At 44.9% G+C, this 18,341-nt stretch overlaps 1 protein-coding gene across 6 annotated transcripts in view; it reads right to left on the reverse strand.

Moving 5' to 3' along the window:
- Positions 1 to 18,341, reverse strand: part of SLC1A2 (solute carrier family 1 member 2) — a 150,333-nt gene that overhangs the window by 64,921 nt on the left and 67,071 nt on the right. Inside the window, exon 2 of one of the 6 annotated variants that reach the window (XM_060018713.1) lies at positions 5,519 to 5,735. The exons of 4 other annotated variants lie outside the window; for them this stretch is intronic. In XM_060018713.1, coding sequence (XP_059874696.1) covers positions 5,519 to 5,544 — 26 coding nt within the window. In that variant the 5' untranslated portion in view covers positions 5,545 to 5,735. Of the gene's footprint in view, positions 1 to 4,000; positions 4,362 to 5,518; positions 5,736 to 18,341 lie in introns of those variants that run through there. One more of the 6 variants, XM_060018716.1, reaches the window with a different exon arrangement.

Consider the following 18,341-nt stretch of genomic DNA (forward strand, 5'->3'; position numbering starts at 1 on the left):
TTCTTTAACGTTCTAAAATTCTGTGATTCTCTAATTCTCCTGGGGTGGGAGGTGGTAATCAATAGCCTTCAGTTCCAGAGATGCAGCCTCCTTTCTATTCTATCCAGCACTGAATGAGCTTAGAGATCATGGGTGACTTAGAGATAAGAGACAAACCAATAATAACAGTGACAACCATTTCTTTATGTCTTTAGCTCCGTTTTTACCTTTCCTATCTCTGCTACATAAACATGTTTTTCTAGTGCTACTAAAGCTGAGTTTGGGGTCAAATTCAGTATACAATTCAGACACAGGCATCATCTTAATCCCCCATCCACGCTTGACCAATTCTCAGTCTAGACTTCTAAGGTGGGCAGGTCAATGCCGTGGGAATATAGTCAAACAGGTGAACTGGCATTGGGACCAGCCAATAGCCAAATCCACCACTGAATCACTGAGAGTCCACCTATCTCATTCATAGTCAACTCCCGTGGAACTGGACAGGATGCACTCACAGGAACATTCAAGATGAAAAATTGAGGGAAAGGAATCCTTTCTCCATATCACTTCCCAGGCCAAGGGGCTCAAACTGGCTAATGACATGAATCGCAAATAGAGAGTCAGGTGGGACTTTGGATGTTCTCACACAAGAAGTAGTAGGAGAGAAGGAAGAAGTAATGGGAGACAAAACCATGAGGGAGTAAGTAAAATCGCACTCACTCTGCCAAGAGCCGTAAGTCAAAACACTGGCTCTGATTAGCAGCTGAGAGAAGGCATCTCAGTGGAATGAAATTACATAATAACGTGGTCATCGGATTCTTGGTTAAAATCTACCTTTTCCAGCTGTGGCTGGGACAAGGCATTCATTTAACCTCTTGGACAATAACATTCAACTCACTGGGTCATTACAGAGCCTTCAATAAGATAATACTTATGAAAGCACCAACAGCGTCTAACATATGATTGATATTCAATTTTAGTTTGCTTTCTTTGTCTTAAATGCCCCAAATGGTGCAAAATGACCATTCAGATAGCTTAGCTACTGTTGAGTTTTAATAAGTCACTTTAGCAACAAATGGTATTTGTGCTTTTTACAAAAAGAAAGTTCTAGAAGGGGGTCCAAGTGGGTGGGAGCCTGGGAAGTTCCCACTGCTGTAGGCTTCCACACTGTGGAATGGCCTAGACTACCTCTCAAAGAGCATCAGGAATACAGTCTCAAGTATAAAACCTTTGGACTTCTGTGAAGTCCTCCCCAGGGTGGAGACTTAAGTTGGCCTTGACCCAGTGGAATTGCCCATTTCCAGAAAGGCTCACCACCCAAAACAGAAATAAGACACCAAGGCACAGTAAACCTCCAGGCGCAAGAGACAGAGTGGGACGGGGGTGTTTGATCTTCCCAAATTGGGAACCCTTTCGAAAAGTAAAGATGGAGCCATGGCCTAGGAGCACACTGGCCAGCCCAGTCCCCAGAGGCATGTCGATTCTGAAGTAGCCGCCACCCGCTCTGGTTCACGGAACAACATGAAAATACATTTGAAAACTTCACATAACTTCAATCAACTGGAGGAGATTCATGGGGCATGCACCCTGGGTTTGAGCCACACGGAACTTGGCCCCAATCAGTTTGCCTTGAGGCAAACCGTCTCTTCCAGCTAAGATGTCCTCCCCACCCTACTCTCCAACCCAGCCTTCATAGACTAATTTCTATTTCTTCTTCAAAACTCAATTCAAGTGTGACTTCCCTCGGGAAGTCTTTGTTGACTCCCAAATTTGCTTTTTGGACGCTCCTTCTGCAGCTTACCCGAGCTTACCTGTGCTTACCTCTCTCAAGGTATTTATCACAATTTACTTGTCTGTTTCCCCACTAGAATATAAACTCTTCTTTTTTTTTTAAGAATAATAGTTCTATTATTTGATTAGTGAATTTCTTTCTTGTTTTTCCTTTTTTTTTTTTTTTTTTAAAGAAGATGTTGGGGGTAGGAGTTTATTAATTAATTTATTTATTTTTGCTGTGTTGGGTCTTCGTTTCTGTGCGAGGGCTTTCTCTAGTTGCGGCGAGCGGGGGCCACTCTTCATCGCGGTGCACGGGCCTCTCACTTATCGCGGCCTCTCGTTGCGGAACACAGGCTCCAGACACGTAGGCTCAGTAGTTGTGGCTCACGGGCCTAGTTGCTCCGTGGCATGTGGAGTCCTCCCAGACCAGGGCTTGAACCCGTGTCCCCTGCATTAGCAGGCAGATTCTCAACCACTGCTCCACCAAGGAAGCCCTAGAATATAAACTCTTTGAAGGCAAGATCTTGACTTACTTGACTCTGTCTTCCCCCCACTCAGCATGGTTTCTGGCATATAGTAGATGCTCAATTATTGTATGTTTAAATACATAAATGAATGAATGAATGAATGAAAAACATGTTCTAGTCACAGGTTCTGTGTGACACAGTTCTAGAGGGTAGTATTCTCAAAGACTAGGAAATCTGAGAAGAAGAGAGAAGAGAGCAAAAGCACAAACACCTGCATTAGAAAAACCAGTGGGTGGCAGGAAGGGGTGGGTCAGCACCACCCAGGGCTGGCCCTTCCCTGCTGCTGGTTTTGATCCAGTTGCCCTGCCCAAACGTGGTGGCTCCAGGGATTCCAGCATTCTTGGGGGAGGGTGGAGCCATGAACCAATCTGGGCTCAGCTAACATGACCTTCAGGGGAAACTGATGAGGACAAAGGAAGACGCCTTAGGACTCAATTGCCAAGATCAACATCCCTAAATTTGGATTCTCCAAAATGTGATCTTTCAACCAAAGAGCCTGGGCATTTATTCCCTTCCCAATGGGATTCTGATTTTAAGGTGCTCCCTTGATTAACAGAGCTCTGGATTTGGCCCTGAGGCCTGAGAATTTCTTTCTCTAGCCCCAGAAGCTTCCCAGACTGAGCCTTCCCAATCAGTCCCCCAGACAGGGGAGTGGCTGGAATGTTGACTAAGTGGCTTAATTAGCTGCAGGGCCTTCAGGCACCAGCAGAAACTGGGTGAGGCATCCAGTAGCTGAGACTTTCTGGGCGTTTTGGTCACACCCTACAATTGCTTTTCTTCAGCGCAGTCCTCTCTCTCTTTGTGAGCAGAGCAGTCTGTCTGTGGGCCTTTTCTCACCTTTTAGACCAAGCAGACAAGCAGGAAACACAGTGTCAGTTCCAAGCAAGAAGGCAAGTCACCACCGTGACCATGCCAATGGTCGGTTCTCCCAGGGCTGGCGTTCAAAAGGCCACACCGTGGGGTGAGGCTTCAGGGCTTCTTTAAGGTTTCTCTATTGCTCTTCAAAGTCACCCGCTTCTGGCTCCCAGAGGCCTTGAAATTCCTTCTCGAGAGACCTGTTCCTTTGTATCCACGCAGGAGGCCAGATTAAAGCCAGAAATCCAGGGAAAAGCATTCAGACACCCCAGTGAGAAGGAGCTTCTCAAATCTATCCTGAAGAACAAGACTTGCTGGGGAAAACTTCTCGACACAGGTCCTGACCAGAACCACACCCAGAAGCCAAATAAAAAGAGGGGAGAGGGCTTCCCTGGTGGCGCAGTGGTTGAGAGTCCGCCTGCCGATGCAGGGGACACGGGTTCGTGTCCCGGTCTAGGAAGATCCCACATGCCGCGGAGCGGCTGGGCCCGTGAGCCACGGCCACTGAGCCTGCACATCCGGAGCCTGTGCTCCGCGACGGGAGAGGCCACAACAGTGAGAGGCCCCTGTACCGCAAAAAAAATAAAAAATAAAAAATAAAATAAATAAATAAAATAAGATAAAAGAGGAACACAAAGGGACGAGCCTTCAGGGAATCTTCTTTTGGAAGATAAACTGTGTGTGAGAGTACTTTGCAGTTATGGGCATGGAAAAGCAGAGGCAAAGACCAGGAATTTCTTTTTTTGGCCTGTGAGACCACTCTCTTGTAACCTGGGCTACCCAGAAGCCCCACTGCTTTTGTCTCACCTGAAGGAGACCTTTACCTGTTCCCCAAATATAAGGTGTTTTCTGGGTCAAATTAGTACCTGTTCTTTTGTTGGCAAATCCACCGCCATTGGAATCAGCCATTTGGGGTCCAAGCTAGAAATATAATATATATTTACTTCTAACACCATAATTTATTTAGTTCACTTGTTTATTTTTAAAGTCTTTATTCAAGTCTAAGGTGCACACAAAAAAGCACATAGATCTTAAGTAACTAGCTTGATTAATTTTCAGAAATTGAACACACATGTGAACATAGCCGCCAAATTAAAAAAGAAAGGAGAAAGAAAATTGCTAGGCTCAAGAAACCCTGTTGAGGCCACAGAGTTTTGAACTCAGTGACTTCAGAACTGCCTGGGGCAGTAGTAAAGTTCACATCCAGTGTCCTGACCTCCCCTCTTTTTTTTTTTTTTTTTTGCAGTACGCGGGCCTCTCACTGTTGTGGCCTCTCCCGTTGCGGAGCACAGGCTCTGGATGTGCAGGCTTAGCGGCCATGGCTCACGGGCCCAGCCGCTCCACGGTACGTGGGATCTTCCCGGACCAGGGCACGAACCCATGTCCCCTGCATCGGCAGGCGGACTCTCAACCACTGCGCCACCAGGGAAACCCTATTTTATTTTTTTAACATCTTTATTGAAGTATAATTGCTTTACAATGGTGTGTTAGTTTCTGCTGTATAACAAAATGAATCAGCTATACATATACATATATCCCCATATCTCCTCCCTCTTGCATCTCCCTCCCACCCCTCTAGGTGGTCACAAAGCACCGAGCTGATCTCCCTGTGCTATGCGGCTGCTTCCTACTAGCTATCTGTTTTACATTTGGTAGTGTATATATGTCCATGCTACTCTCTCACTTCGTCCCAGCTTACCCTTCCCCCTCCCCGTGTCCTCAAGTCCATTCTCTACATCTGTGTCTTTATTCCTGTCCTGCCCCTAGGTTCTTCAGAACCATTTTTTTTTAGATTCCATATATATGTGTTAGCATACAATATTTGTTTTTCTCTTTCTGACTTACTTCATTCTGTGTTCATCTTTTAAATTATAAATAATAACCAACATTTCATCTGTTGACCTTTAAACAGATAAGTTAATAATAACTTAAAATATGCATAGTTCACAAAATATTTTCACACCCATTGACTTATTTCCTCATGACACCCCTGAGAGGAAAAGAATGAGTCCATCTTAGAAATGGAGATTCTGAAACTAACACACCATTGTAAAGCAATTATACTCCAATAAAGATGTTAAAAAAAAAAAAAGAAATGGAGACTCTGAAGCTCGCCCAAGTTCAGAAGCAGCAGAACTGGAATTTGAACCAGGTGGTCAAGCAGCCAGAATTAAACCTGTGCTGCGCTCTGCCTTTGAGTCCAGGGTCCTTTGGCTACATCCTCTCTAGGGATGTTTGCAGAGTGACGGACACAACAAAACTTCCGTCTCTGCCCAGGCACTAGCAACTTATGGGACATGTGATCCTAGCTCCTGGAGAAGGACAACAGAGGAGTGCGCCCCTAGGGGAAGGAAAAGGCATTGTGAGCTCTGGAAAGCCATCACCTTGTTGCCCGTCTTGGACAATCCATGCTCCTGGACGCCCACGCCCCGCTGCGGCCTCAGGTGTACCAGAGCGGACTGGCATCCACTGAAGTGGCTCCTCCCCTCAGGCAACCACAGCGTGCAGGCTGGTGTGAGATGCCTCCAGGGGTCACTCCAGCTCCCCCACTTCTTCACCAGGAAGGACTCTTCACTCCAGAGGCACTCACATGTCTGGTAACTTGTAATAATAAGGATAAAAATGACGATGATGACAATAATGATAGCAAGTAATGTTCATGCAAAGCTTACTTTGTACCAGGCAGTTAGACATGCTCTTTCTAAACGTTTTATGTGTATGAACTCATTTAATACCCACGAGAATCTCAGGAGGTAAATATATTATTAGCAACCTTTACTGAAGGGGAAAATGAGGCACAGGTTGGTTAAAAGATTTGCCCAATGTCACAGTTAGTGGGTAGCAGAGTCTGGATTTGAACCCAGGCAGTCTTGAACTTGGAAGAACAGGTCAGCCCACTCTCCGTCTCCAGAACTAGAAAAATTGCTCTTTATGTTAGATAACTTTGTGCTAACCACAAACATCGACACTGATCCTTTGATCAAGAGAATGATTTTGGTTTGGGGGAGAAAAGTCCAGATAGAAGGCTAATGCCTAGTCCAATCCAAAGCCTGATGCAAGAACTACGTGGAATTCTAGAATTTCAGAACCAGGGAAGCTTTCAGTCTTCCCTCAATCTCAACCTCAGACAAATTATCTGGTTTGTCCTGATTACCTGGTCTGGAGCCCCAAATCTGTCTCTGGATTGCTTTTGATCTCCAAAATACAAAAAGCTACACCCGGATGCTTAGAGCAGCTCTATTCATAATTGCCAAAACTTGGGAGCAACCATGATGCCCTTCATTATGTGAATGGATAAATAAACTGTGGTATATTCAGATAATACAGTATTATTCAGTGCTAATAGAAAAGAAATGAACTATCAAGCCATGAAAGACACGGAGGAAACTTAAATGCATATAACTCAGTGAAAGAAGCCAGTTTGAAAAGGCTACTTGCTGTATGATTCCAACTATATGACATTCTGGAAAAGGCAAACTAGGCAAGCAGTAAAAAGATCAGTGTTTGCCAGGGGTAGGGATGAAAACACAGAGCATCGAGGAGTTTGGGGGGCAGTAAAACCGGTATCTATATGATACTATAATGGCAGATACATGTCATTGTACATTTCTCTAAACCCGTAGAATGTACAACACCAAGAGTGACCCCTAATATAAACTATGGACTTTGGATGACAATGACGTGTCAGTGTACGTCTGTCAATTGTAACAAACGTACCACTGCGGTGGTGGGGTATTGTTAGTGAGGGAAGATGTCCACATGTGGGAAAAGGGGGTCAATGGGAACTCTCTGTACCAGCTGCTCTATTTTGCTGTGAATCTAAAACTGTAAAGTTTCTAAAAACTTTAACTTTTAAACTTTCTATAAATTTTCTTTAAAAATTAAGTCTATTTAAAAACCGGGTCTTCCCTGGTGGTGCAGTGGTTGAGAATCTGCCTGCTAATGCAGGGGACACGGGTTCGAGCCCTGCTCTGGGAAGATCCCACGTGCCACGGAGCAACTAGGCCCGTGAGCCACAACTACTGAGCCTGCGCGTCTGGAGCCTGTGCTCCGCAACAAGAGAGGCCGCGATAGTGAGAGGCCCGTGCACTGCGATGAAGAGTGGCCCCCGCTTGCCGCAACCAGAGAAAGCCCTTGCACAGAAACGAAGACCGAACACAGCCAAAAATAAATATAAAGATAAATAAATTAATTTTAAAAAACCCCGCAGATCTCTAAGCCCCATCCCTCAATATCCCAATTCAGCACATCAGGTGGGTCCTAGACCTCCCGACTTTTTAGAAAGCACCCAGCTGACTTTGGTGTCGTCAGTCCATGCGCTGATGTCTAGTCAACACCCAAACAGGTGCAGTGAAGGAGAGCTTTTGACTTCACACGTCTCATCATCTCACCATTGGACAGCTTTGACTATTACAGAGCTCTTCCTCTACCATGAGCCTAAATCTGTTTCCCTGTAGCTTCCACCCACTGGTTATTTTTCTACCCTGTAGAACCAGTTAATAATAATAGTAGTTAGCACCAGGCAATGTACTAGACACTTCACATGCACTATCTCATTGACGACTCGAAACACTTTCACGAGGTTGATACTATTATTATTCCTTCTTTATAGATGAAAAACTGGAGATCAGAGAGGTGAGGTCATTTGCCCAAAGCCAGGCAGCTGGTGAGTGGCTGAGTTGGGATGTGAACCCAGCTCTACCTGTGCAAGATGCATGCTCTTAATCACAACACGCTTGTAATACGTGAAGCCTAATTCCTCCTCCACCCACCAGCCTTCCAGGCACATGAAGGAAGCTCTCCTCTCTGCCCAGATTTTTCTCTTCCTCAAATTCCTCACCATCCTCGTTGCAGCACCTCAAACCACTTACATCCCATTACAATGTTCCTCCTAGACCAGACACAGCCCTCCAGGTGGGGTCTGGCCACGTCCCTGCCCCCCTGAGCCAGTCAGGAAAGCTTTCTAAAATCTACCAGAGCTGAGGCTTCAGTCCTGCATTTGAAGAATGAAGGCCAGTAGGTAACTTCACACTTGAGAAGGAAGTTACTAAGAGTACTGGTAATAAATAAGGACCATTGATTGACTTTTTATTGTGTACCAGCATAATAATACGGATACAGAATAATGCCCACTCCCCCAAAATGCCCATGTCCTAATCCCCAGAACCTGTGACTATGTCAGTTACACGGCCAAAGGGAATTAAGGTTGCTAATTAACTGAACTTGAGATGGAGAGTTTATTCTGGATTATTCAAGTGGGACCAATATAATCACCAGGATTCTTAAAAGTAGAAGAAGGCAGGTGAGAGAGAGAGAGCTAGAGAAATGGCAACATGAGAAAGACCCAGTCCAACATTGCTGGCTTTGAAGATGGAGGAAGGGGCCATGCGCCAAGGAATGCGCGGACAGCTTCTGGAAGCTGGAAAAAGCAAAGAAACAAACTCTTCTTTAGAGCCTTCAGAAATGGACACAGACCTGCTGACACCTTGATTTTAGCCCAGTGAGACCCATTTTCGTTTCTGATCTGCAGAATTATAAGAAAACAAATAAATCTGTGCTGCTTTAAGACACTCAATTTGTCTCAATTTGTTACAGCAACAATAGAAAGCTAGTGTAGTACCAGATCCCAGGCTAAGTATCTTATTTGATGTTTATCATAAGCCTAAGAGGCAAGGCGGCAGATACTGAGAGTTTTTATCACTATCCGCTCCTCTCCTTCTAGAGTTCTGTCCAGAGAGGCAGTATGCTCAAATACTTGCTTCTCAGCCTCCCTTACTGAGATGCAGGCAGAATTCTTCGACGCCACCCTTCCTTCCTTCTTCCAGTTTTGAGGGAAGCTCTAGATAAACACGGGCTAAAGCAACGTCTTTGCTTAACCACTAATCTGTTTCAAAGGTTGGTCAACATCATGCTTCTAAATGGCTCCCATCGCCTGTAAAAATTAATGAACGGAAACCCCGCTACAATGGAGTCAGAGGACCAGAAGGGAGAGCTGTCATGCACAGACCAACAGGAAGAGACATACTTTGCATCCCCAGCAGGGAGAGACCCTACTTTACTACCCTGAGCAGGAAGAAGAAAAATTTCCGCTTGTCTGGCAACAGTTCAGCCAGTGAGAGACTGTCACAACTCAGCCAATGAAAAGCCCCTAGACTTTGAACTCCCAGTTTCCTCCAATGGACTTTTGTTTATAACAGTCCCTCCCAACTTCCCCTTCTCCTCCATAAAAGAGTCGCCCCTCCTTTGCTTTACCAGATTTGCACATGTTTCACCATAGTTGCATGTTCCAGATTGCAATTCTTCTCTGCTCCCGGTTAAGCCTCTTTTGCTGGTAAAAGTAACCGGCTGTTTTATTGCTTTAGTTTAACAATGAAGCCCAAGGAAGCATCTCAGGGCCTCCTAGATGACTTGTGTTTTTTCTTTCTTTGGTTCCTTCTAATACGCCGCTAAATATGTGGCTATCGATCTGTCAACTGTTCAGTCCCTGCTGATTCCACCAGATTGACTGCCCAATCTCCTCTTAACTAGTGTTATATGTTTATTTCACAAGTGATAAACTGAGTCATTCAATCACCACAGAAGTGTAAACCTCTCACCGGGAAAATTCCTTCTTAAGAGAAGAATGTGCATTCCTCAAACTGGTAGCTTATTGAGACAGATTGATTCACGGTGCTCTATGTAAACGTGGCCCAGCGCACAAGTGGACTACATCCTTTTTCATGATCCATTTCCCCCTTTTTAAGAGCCAGTCGCAGTTCATGGCGTTCTAGAACTGTATTACTTCTTACATTAGAACCTGAAATCTTAATTGACTCTGATGTCATTTCTTTGAGTAATCCTGTCTTGAGCCCCCAACCTACTTTTCATGCCTGTAATATCCTGCACTTCACATTTCATCACATTCAGATTGTCTCCTTGATGTCTGCATGTCTTCCCCACTAGACTTTAAACTCTGCAAGGGAAGGGCCTGTATCTACCCCTGGACCCAATACTCATTAGGTGCTCATTAAGACTTCGTTAAGGTACAGGTACAAGGGGGACCCAAGTCTGTAGGATCTAGGAGGTAACTTTGGTAAGTGGCAGAAGCCTTCCCAACTCAGGCACTGAACAAGAGGCTCCTCCTGTGGATACAGATTTGGAAAGGAGCCTAGAGAAAGCACAAGGAAAGGATGTAAAAAACTCCTTAGCCTTGAAGTTGACCAGAAGCTCAAACTAATGTCTGATGACCTTGCCAAAAGCAACCAGGGCTTCTAATTAACATAGGTGATCATACCTTGAATCTTTATGCATTCCTGAAGTCATTCCAGCAGCAACTCTCCCTGACACCCCTGGAAGTGGTCTGGTATGTTGGCCACTGGACCACCAACACCACTTCACTCCACAGTAACTGAGGTGAAAGTCCTTCATCCCAGGTGCTTGGGAAGAAAGGCTCAATCTTGTCCAACTTGTAAAATCTTTCATTTATTTGAGTGTGGTTTCTTTCTGTGTCAAGGCCTTATCTGGTTGGCTCTTAAATCATGACATCAAAACAAGGATCATGTCTTGTCATTCCTTGTATCCACCATATAACGGCATGTACAATGCCAGACACCCAAGGTGTTCAGTGAAAACCAGTCGATCAAATTAAGTGCTAGGATAAAACATGGTCATAGTGAGGCAGGAGATAGATGGGCTTCAGGCTAGGCATTTACAACTGGCCTCCTGTTCACATTTCTTGGGGCAGGAAAGAGATGGGCTCTAGGCCGGACATTTGCAACTAGTCTCCTGTTTACATTTCCTGAGGCAGGAGGCAAGTGGGCTCCAGGCTAGATATTTACAACCAGCCTCCTGTCTGCACTTCGAGATCGAAATAACAACAAGAACAGAGTAAATAGCTGGACTTTGCCTCCTGTGGACACTTTAATATAACAGTTATGGCAGGGACAGGGAGGGGCTAGGCCCTGTCTGAGTAAAAGATCAAGAGGTCACATATTTCCCATCCTTGGGGCAAGGGAGACACTGCACATGCGCAGAAAGGTTCCTTGGGGGTCAAAAAGGAGGGGGTGCACCCCATAATAGGTGATGCCAAGGCCCCCATAGGCCTCTGGGCTGGAATCCATCTTGGAAAAGAGTTGTGCACACATGCTGAGGAGGGCCCTAGGGCAGGTCAGGTGTGGAAAAAGAAACCAGGTAATTGGCCAAAGGTAAACAAAGACCCGGAAGAACTGCGCGATATAACTGACTTAACCGCCTCTTTACTGCACTCCTCCTTATTAGGGGGGACGCCCACACCCTCTCTCTCCTGGTATGTATCTCTCTGCTTGCCTTCTGCCTTAACTAAACTGTTTCCCTGTGTGATCTTCCACTTGTGCTGTGTCTCTAACAATAAACTTTGTACCTGTTTTTACAGTTTTTGCCTCCTTGAGAAATGCATTTTTCAATGGGGGCAAGGGCCAGGGGAATTTTGCTTCCAGCCTCTAGACTCTGGTGGACGAGCAGCCAGGAGGTTTTCATCCAGGCTGCCCTGGTGTAATTCCTGGGCAGAAAACTAAGATCTTACTTCAAGCCACCATTCACTGCTGCCTCTCTGAGATCAGTAGGGATTGGGTGAGATCTGCAGTGTTCCTTGATATCAGTGTCCTGGACTCCAGGACACCCTAGGGCTTTGGGTTAACACAGAAGTGGCAGGCTTTCTTGCCATGGGTGACTTTGCCTCCTTCCTCTACCCACCCCATCTAGGTGCTCACAGTCAGCCCACTGTCCCTTACTTGAAAATAGATGCAACTCCACAATCCAATCAATACACGGTAATCACTATTGTATGGGGAGAAGGGGAAGAGGTTTTACATCACACACCACCCAGCAAACACCTAACAGAAGTTCGTGGGAAGCATCTTTGTTCTTCCTCCTCAGACTGCCCCAAATTTCTCACTCTCAATTTCCATAGTCCATTGAGCAAAACACGAGCCGGATGGATTGTCCAACAGCTGCCCAGCTGTTTTGCCTCCAGCATGCTACTTGGAGTGTGTCTCTTCCCCATGCCTACACAGCATGTCAAGTCCTCCCAAAGAGGTCTCTTTCTCAGCCACTAAGAATATTATTCATATGTTTTTACACTAAAAATAATGGAGAGAAGTCACAGAACGCATTCACTCCTTTAAGCAAGTGTTCCTTTTCTTTACTGTTAAGTTCAGTCAGCAGTAACTTATTAACACTCAGTAACACTATTAACGATAACAAGTTGGGAATTCTAAAAACCTCTTAATTTGCAGTGATAACTGCCAATAAATTGTTAATCATTTAAATTTTTCTTAACTAAACATCAATACTCTTCGTTTTGACCTTGTTATTGAAAAGTACTAAAGGTGTTTGACCACTTTCCTGCCTTAGTAAGTAATGTCTAAGGAATGTGACAAAACTTGAATGAAATAGGCAAGCTTTTCCACTTGGAGTGTGTTACAAGAAAGGCTGTATACAATTTTTTTTTTTTTTTTTTTTTTTGCGGTACGCGGGCCTCTCACTGTTGTGGCCTCTCCTGTTGCGGAGCACAGGCTCCGGACGCGCAGGCTCAGCAGCCATGGCTCACGGGCCCAGCCGCTCCGCGGCATGTGGGATCTTCCCCGACCGGGGCACGAACCCGCATCCCCTGCATCGGCAGGCGGACTCCCAACCACTGCGCCACCAGGGAAGCCCTGTATACAATTTTTGAGGTGTTGGTCCACATGACCATCTTCCCCCATCCCAACTTCATTTTTTCCCCACCAGTTCTCTCTTTCAGTTTATGTAAGTGCTTATAAATGCAACAGTAATACACAGTTGTTGTTGCTGTTTTTTTAATTTGAATTATTTAACAAAATGTAAAAGGTAGTAGATTTCACATCAAAATCCAGATTTCTCCCATCTCTTAAAGTACTGGAAAAATCTAGCTATCCTCAGACTTCATTCCTGAGTGGCAACAATCAGCTAGAACTGAGAAGTGATTGTCCTTTAGACAGACACAGATTTTCCAGTCTGCCACAGTCCCCACCAGTCCCTATTGCTCCCTGACATGAAGGCCAAATGTCAAATACCACTTGTCATCATGCTTGCACTGCTGTTTTGCCTGAAAAACAAAATGTTAACAGGAGAGTAAACTACCTCCTGATTTCATCTGCACACCTGCCTGGCTCCTGTTAAGTTAGCAGGCCTTGTCCCATTTAGTTTCATCACTGAATAGATGGCGGCCTTTCCTTGTGTGCTGAAATAAAATCCCCAATCAAGGAATGAAGATTTATCGGCCAGGCTGCAAAGCAGCTAGAGCATGGTTTAGAGCGAATCATGTTGTTACTAAAGATGTCACATGACTTACAGCTTTGAGCAAAGGTTCTCAGGGGACAATTGTGAACACAGAAAAGCAAGTGACCTGACAGCAGATAGAGCCAATGGAGGAGGTACAATCAATGTCAGGCTGGCAGGCCACAGAGGGTGGAGTAGGCTTTACATTGTCTTCTCAGCAGGTCTCCTTGATATCATGGTTGCAGGATTAGAACCTTCTAGAGTAATGACTCAGCGTGTGCTAAAATGCTGAGAATCACTTCGGCCTTTTTTTGTTCCAAGTCTGCCACAAAGGGCAGGGTGTGCAGATTTGGTCATTTGGATCCCAGCCCGTACGGTCCGGCTGGGCAGCAATTATTTGCAGCACCTTTTAAGACAGACATTTTGTACAGTGTGAGAAGTGATTGTAAGTTAGTGTACAATTGAGGAAGCAGGATTCAGTAACTTGCCTGCTGCCAAATAGCTAGGAAAGGGCAGAGCAGGAAATGACAGGCTGATCTGTGTTCATTCAAAACCCAATCTCTTTCCACCACAATATGTTGGCTGTGAGAACCTGGAACTTCCAGATGAGAATGCATTCTTAGATATTCCTTGAATTACTGCATCACAGACCTGTGCTTGAATTGTTCCAGGTGGAGTGAGTGTGTGAGTGTGTGTGTGTGTGTGTGTGTGTGTGAGTGTGTGTGTGAGTGTGTGAGTGTGTGTGTGAGTGTGTGTGTGTGAGTGAGTGTGTGTGTGAGAGTGAGTGTGTGAGTGAGTGTGTGTGAGTGTGTGAGTGTGCGAGAGTGTGTGTGTGTGAGTGAGTGTGTGTGAGTGTGTGAGTGTGAGTGTGTGTGTGTGAGTGTGTGTGTGTGTGTGTGTGTAGAAGAAAGGGATTATTGTTTTGCACTTTCCTCTGAATGATGTAAGGACTCATTTTGTGGAGAAAGGAAGACGGTCTGTCAGGAGTTAGCACTAGGCTCCTAGCAACAATGCAAAGCCAATGTGATCCCGTCTCAGATTTTCCCCCTTAGAAGATGATGATGAAAAGAGCTTTCTTGGCATTCCCCACCTCGCTCCCTTTGAAGGTAAACAGATAGGTCAGTTCCTCAACTGCATGCTATTGAATAGTCCCTCTTATTCATTGGTCTTGGTTATCAGTAATAGTGCTAGTTATACTATCATTTAGAGATACCAGCCCTGTGGCAAGTGACTGTCTTTGCTTGATCCTCATGAGTCTTTAAGGGGAGACTATTATTGTCCCCATTTTATAGACAAGGAAACTAACATGCCTAAACTTACCCACTAAGCAGCAGAACCACAGAACTAAACCTACATCTGTCCAACTCTAAAGCTCAAGTTTTTAAAGACCACATTCAAGTAACTGGGCAGCCAGTTCAAATACTCCATCCCTTGGTCTTCTTTTTCTAACTAACTAGAGCCTAGAGCAGGAGTCAGAAAATCATGGCCCACCAAACGGACCACAAAGCATGAGATATTTACTATCTGACCTTTACTGACCCTTGGGTTAGAGGAACAGTAAACCAAACCCCAAATGTTCCATTCTGTTTACCGAGGTCTCTGTGGTACTTGAGACCAGAGGACTATATGGCTTGTTTTTGATTCATGAAAAATTTCTTTTCATTGATTTATGTACATGACCCTGAGTAATGAAAGTTGGAAATAAATTTGCAAGAGAAAAAAAAGCTGAAGAGCTGTGGTCCTATAATATCTACCTCTGGATCACTGCAGGATGACCGGTTAACCAAAACCCACAGAGGGCTTTGCTAGTCAGGAAGAATTTGCCCAAAGCGTATGACCCACTTAGTGTAGATAAAAATGCCCATGGGCCTCTCTCTGTCCATGTTGATGGTGGATTTGAGGGGAACCCTTTCATCCAAACCTAGATGTTTGGATGGCTACTGGCACACCAAGCCAACAAATAGTGGCAGAGGGCAGTAAGCAAGGCAATGAGTAACTATTCATTTTATACACTGTTTTCAAAAGTACCAAGAGGTGTTTGGTAATCTTCATGTAAAACAAACATCGGAGTCATCCCAACAGCAAGGAGTTCTCCTGAGTCATAAAAACACATGCTGGTCCAGAATAAGGTCTTTCCACTGGCTCAAGAATGTGCCAAGATAATACCGATACTAAGTCACCACGCTACCCAGTTTGAATCCAAAAGTCAATGAATGTTTATGGTCTGATTCTACCTCTGTTTAAAAATGTCCTAGGTGTACCATGTGTCTAGAGGGCAGAGTCCTTCAAAACTGCAGGAGAAGGGCCAGAGGCAACAGCTACAAATTCTGAAGCGCCACTAGTTTGCTGTATAGACTTGTTCATGTGTTGTCTCTGGTCTGGGCCTAAGATTCATTGGTAAAATGAGCCATTTGCATTGGATATCCCTGTGGTGTCTTCTACTGGTGACTATCCCGTGACAAGGCCCAGTAGAGTACTGGCTTCTCACGTGGTAATTCAGAGGAAGTTGTAATAAAAACTGGGGTCTTAGCCATTTCTCAGCCCTTCATTCTTGCCATACTTAACTGGGAAAAAAATTTGCTGGAGAGACAACTTACCTCCTTCTGTTGGAGCATACGGTTATCTAGCAATCAACATTATGTAAAAAGGTAGTCTCCATGTAGGGAGTAGGATTATAAATCAGGATCCTTCTCTAGCAAGGGATCAGTAAGGGCAGTTTTTGCTGAAGCACGGATTCCATGAAATCTCACCCAACTGGATCCATCCATCCCACAGGGCCTTGAAGGGGAGCAGAACATGCCACCCCAAAATATCCCTCTTTGGTATGAGGATTATTTTGAGTTGAGTCAATCAAGACCCAGCAGGCTCAGTTAAAGCTTTTTACCTTCCCCTTAACTGCCTAAAAGAATTTAGAAAGGAGTTCTGTATCTCTGGAAGAAAGCTATTACCAGAGGTAACCTTTTCATCTGAGAGACGTAACTGCATGGCAGGGCAAAGGTTTGTTTGCCAAATATCTGCTCTTCTTCTCTCCCTGCAAACTGCCTCCCTCCCCTTTGAAGCCCTAGACCCCTATCCTTCTTCTTAGCTCAGGATGGTATGTAAGTCTCGATGGCCGGGCTGCCTTTGGGTCTCATATCTTTATGGAGTTCCTGTACTTATGTGCATAAGTAATTAAATTTGTTTTTCTCCTGTTAATCTGCCTTTTGATTACACGAGCTATCAGCCAAGAACCTAGAAGAGCAGAGGGAACATTATCACCCCACTCCTACAGCATCGTCTTATATTCTGCTTTGAAGAGAAGGACAAACACCAGGAGGAGTATGGTGCAGGGTGTGGCAACACAACCTCTCAGGGAGGTTGGTGTGTGACTCGGTGCTATACCTTCACCAGCTAGAGGACTTTATAATGAGGACTAGACCTCAGACAGGCATCCCAGGGGACACACAAGACCTTCTGTCAGGGGTGTACTGGTCCTAACACACCAAACCAAGATGAGAAAATAAATGTGAGAATATCAAATGATTTTCAACAAGAGTTAAGCATACGTTGGAATAGAAGGATGGATGGTTAGATGGATGGACAGATGATTACATAGATACAAAATATACACACTTGTTATTGTATACAAAAAGATTACAGATAATATTTCTGGTGGATCACAGGACACTGTTAATAGCGATGGCCTCTGAGGAGAAGAATGAGTAAACGGGCATCTCAGGTGAGAGGGAGACTCATTGATTATTACCTCCTCTTTAGCAAAATTTGAATGTTTTGCCTTGTGTGTTAATTACTTTTTCAATGTAAGGATTAAAAATAAGAGAATTACCAAAAATATATTTAACGACAAACCTTCTAGTTTCATCTCCCAATGACTCAAAAGTTAGATGACCAGAACCCCATTTCCTCAAGCTTCCTGGTTAAGCTTTTTCTTTGAGGCTTGGTGAGATTGGCCACTGCAAACATACGCCCTGGCATGATCTCTTCTCCATGTCACTTCCCTGAACAGAGAGAGAAGAAGCAATGGGACCCAGCTCGTGACAGGCAAGTATGTGACACAGGACCTGCTGCTTTGGGGTCTGCCATAGCTCTGAGGTAAAGGGGAAGGGGATCATTAAGGAGCCAGGGTTCCAGCCACAAAGCCTCCAGTCCATCCGGGCACAGCCAGGTCCAGGAGGGTATCTCTGGCACAGAGATCAAAGAGCTGGCCTCAGCCTGGCCCCCAAGGCACTGGAAGTCTTCAGAATGGTCTCAGCTCCCTATCAGCTCTATGTCAGTGGGCAAAGTTTGTCTTCAAGAGAACAGGACCTGAAACAGAGCTGTCCACACACACACACACACACACACACACACAGGCACATTCTATAGGCAGAACCTGGGTCTGGCTTTACAGCCCAGGGCTGGTATCTCCAGCTGTATGAGCCTCAGCTACTCATTTTCATCCCTCCGTCTTCTTAGAAGGAAAGAGGATTTCAGAGAAGATTAAATTAGATACAGTAACTTCTGCTAAGTGTCTGCCACAGAGTAGCAGTACTGTCCTTTCTTCTTTCCCCATTTCCTTCGGCTATTTTTGAAATAACAAAATGCTTTTTAAAGCATTCAATTGACTAAAAGAGACAACATAAACCCTTGTCAAAGTGAATTTTCACACTTCTTAGAAAACTCAGCAGACACTCCAGTGAGACTTGGATCTTTGGACTCATGCGTAACAAGTTACGTAAGGGGCATCTTATTCCCCCAGTGTGCCCTCTGGGGTTATGGTGTGCAGCCTAAGGGCGAAAGGAAATTACGTAAGCGTAATCCTGGGAAATCGGCAAACAAAGCAGAGACCAGTTCAAGAAGCAAGCCAGCGGTATGTTCCAGTGAATGTCTCAGAAGCCAGAAACTTCCAAATGGCTTCAAACACTGGTGGAGTACATTTGGTTGAGAGTAGGGGAGAAAATTGTCGAAATGTTT

Source organism: Delphinus delphis, chromosome 8 (genome assembly GCF_949987515.2).
Source record: "Delphinus delphis chromosome 8, mDelDel1.2, whole genome shotgun sequence".
NCBI lineage: Eukaryota > Metazoa > Chordata > Mammalia > Artiodactyla > Delphinidae > Delphinus > Delphinus delphis.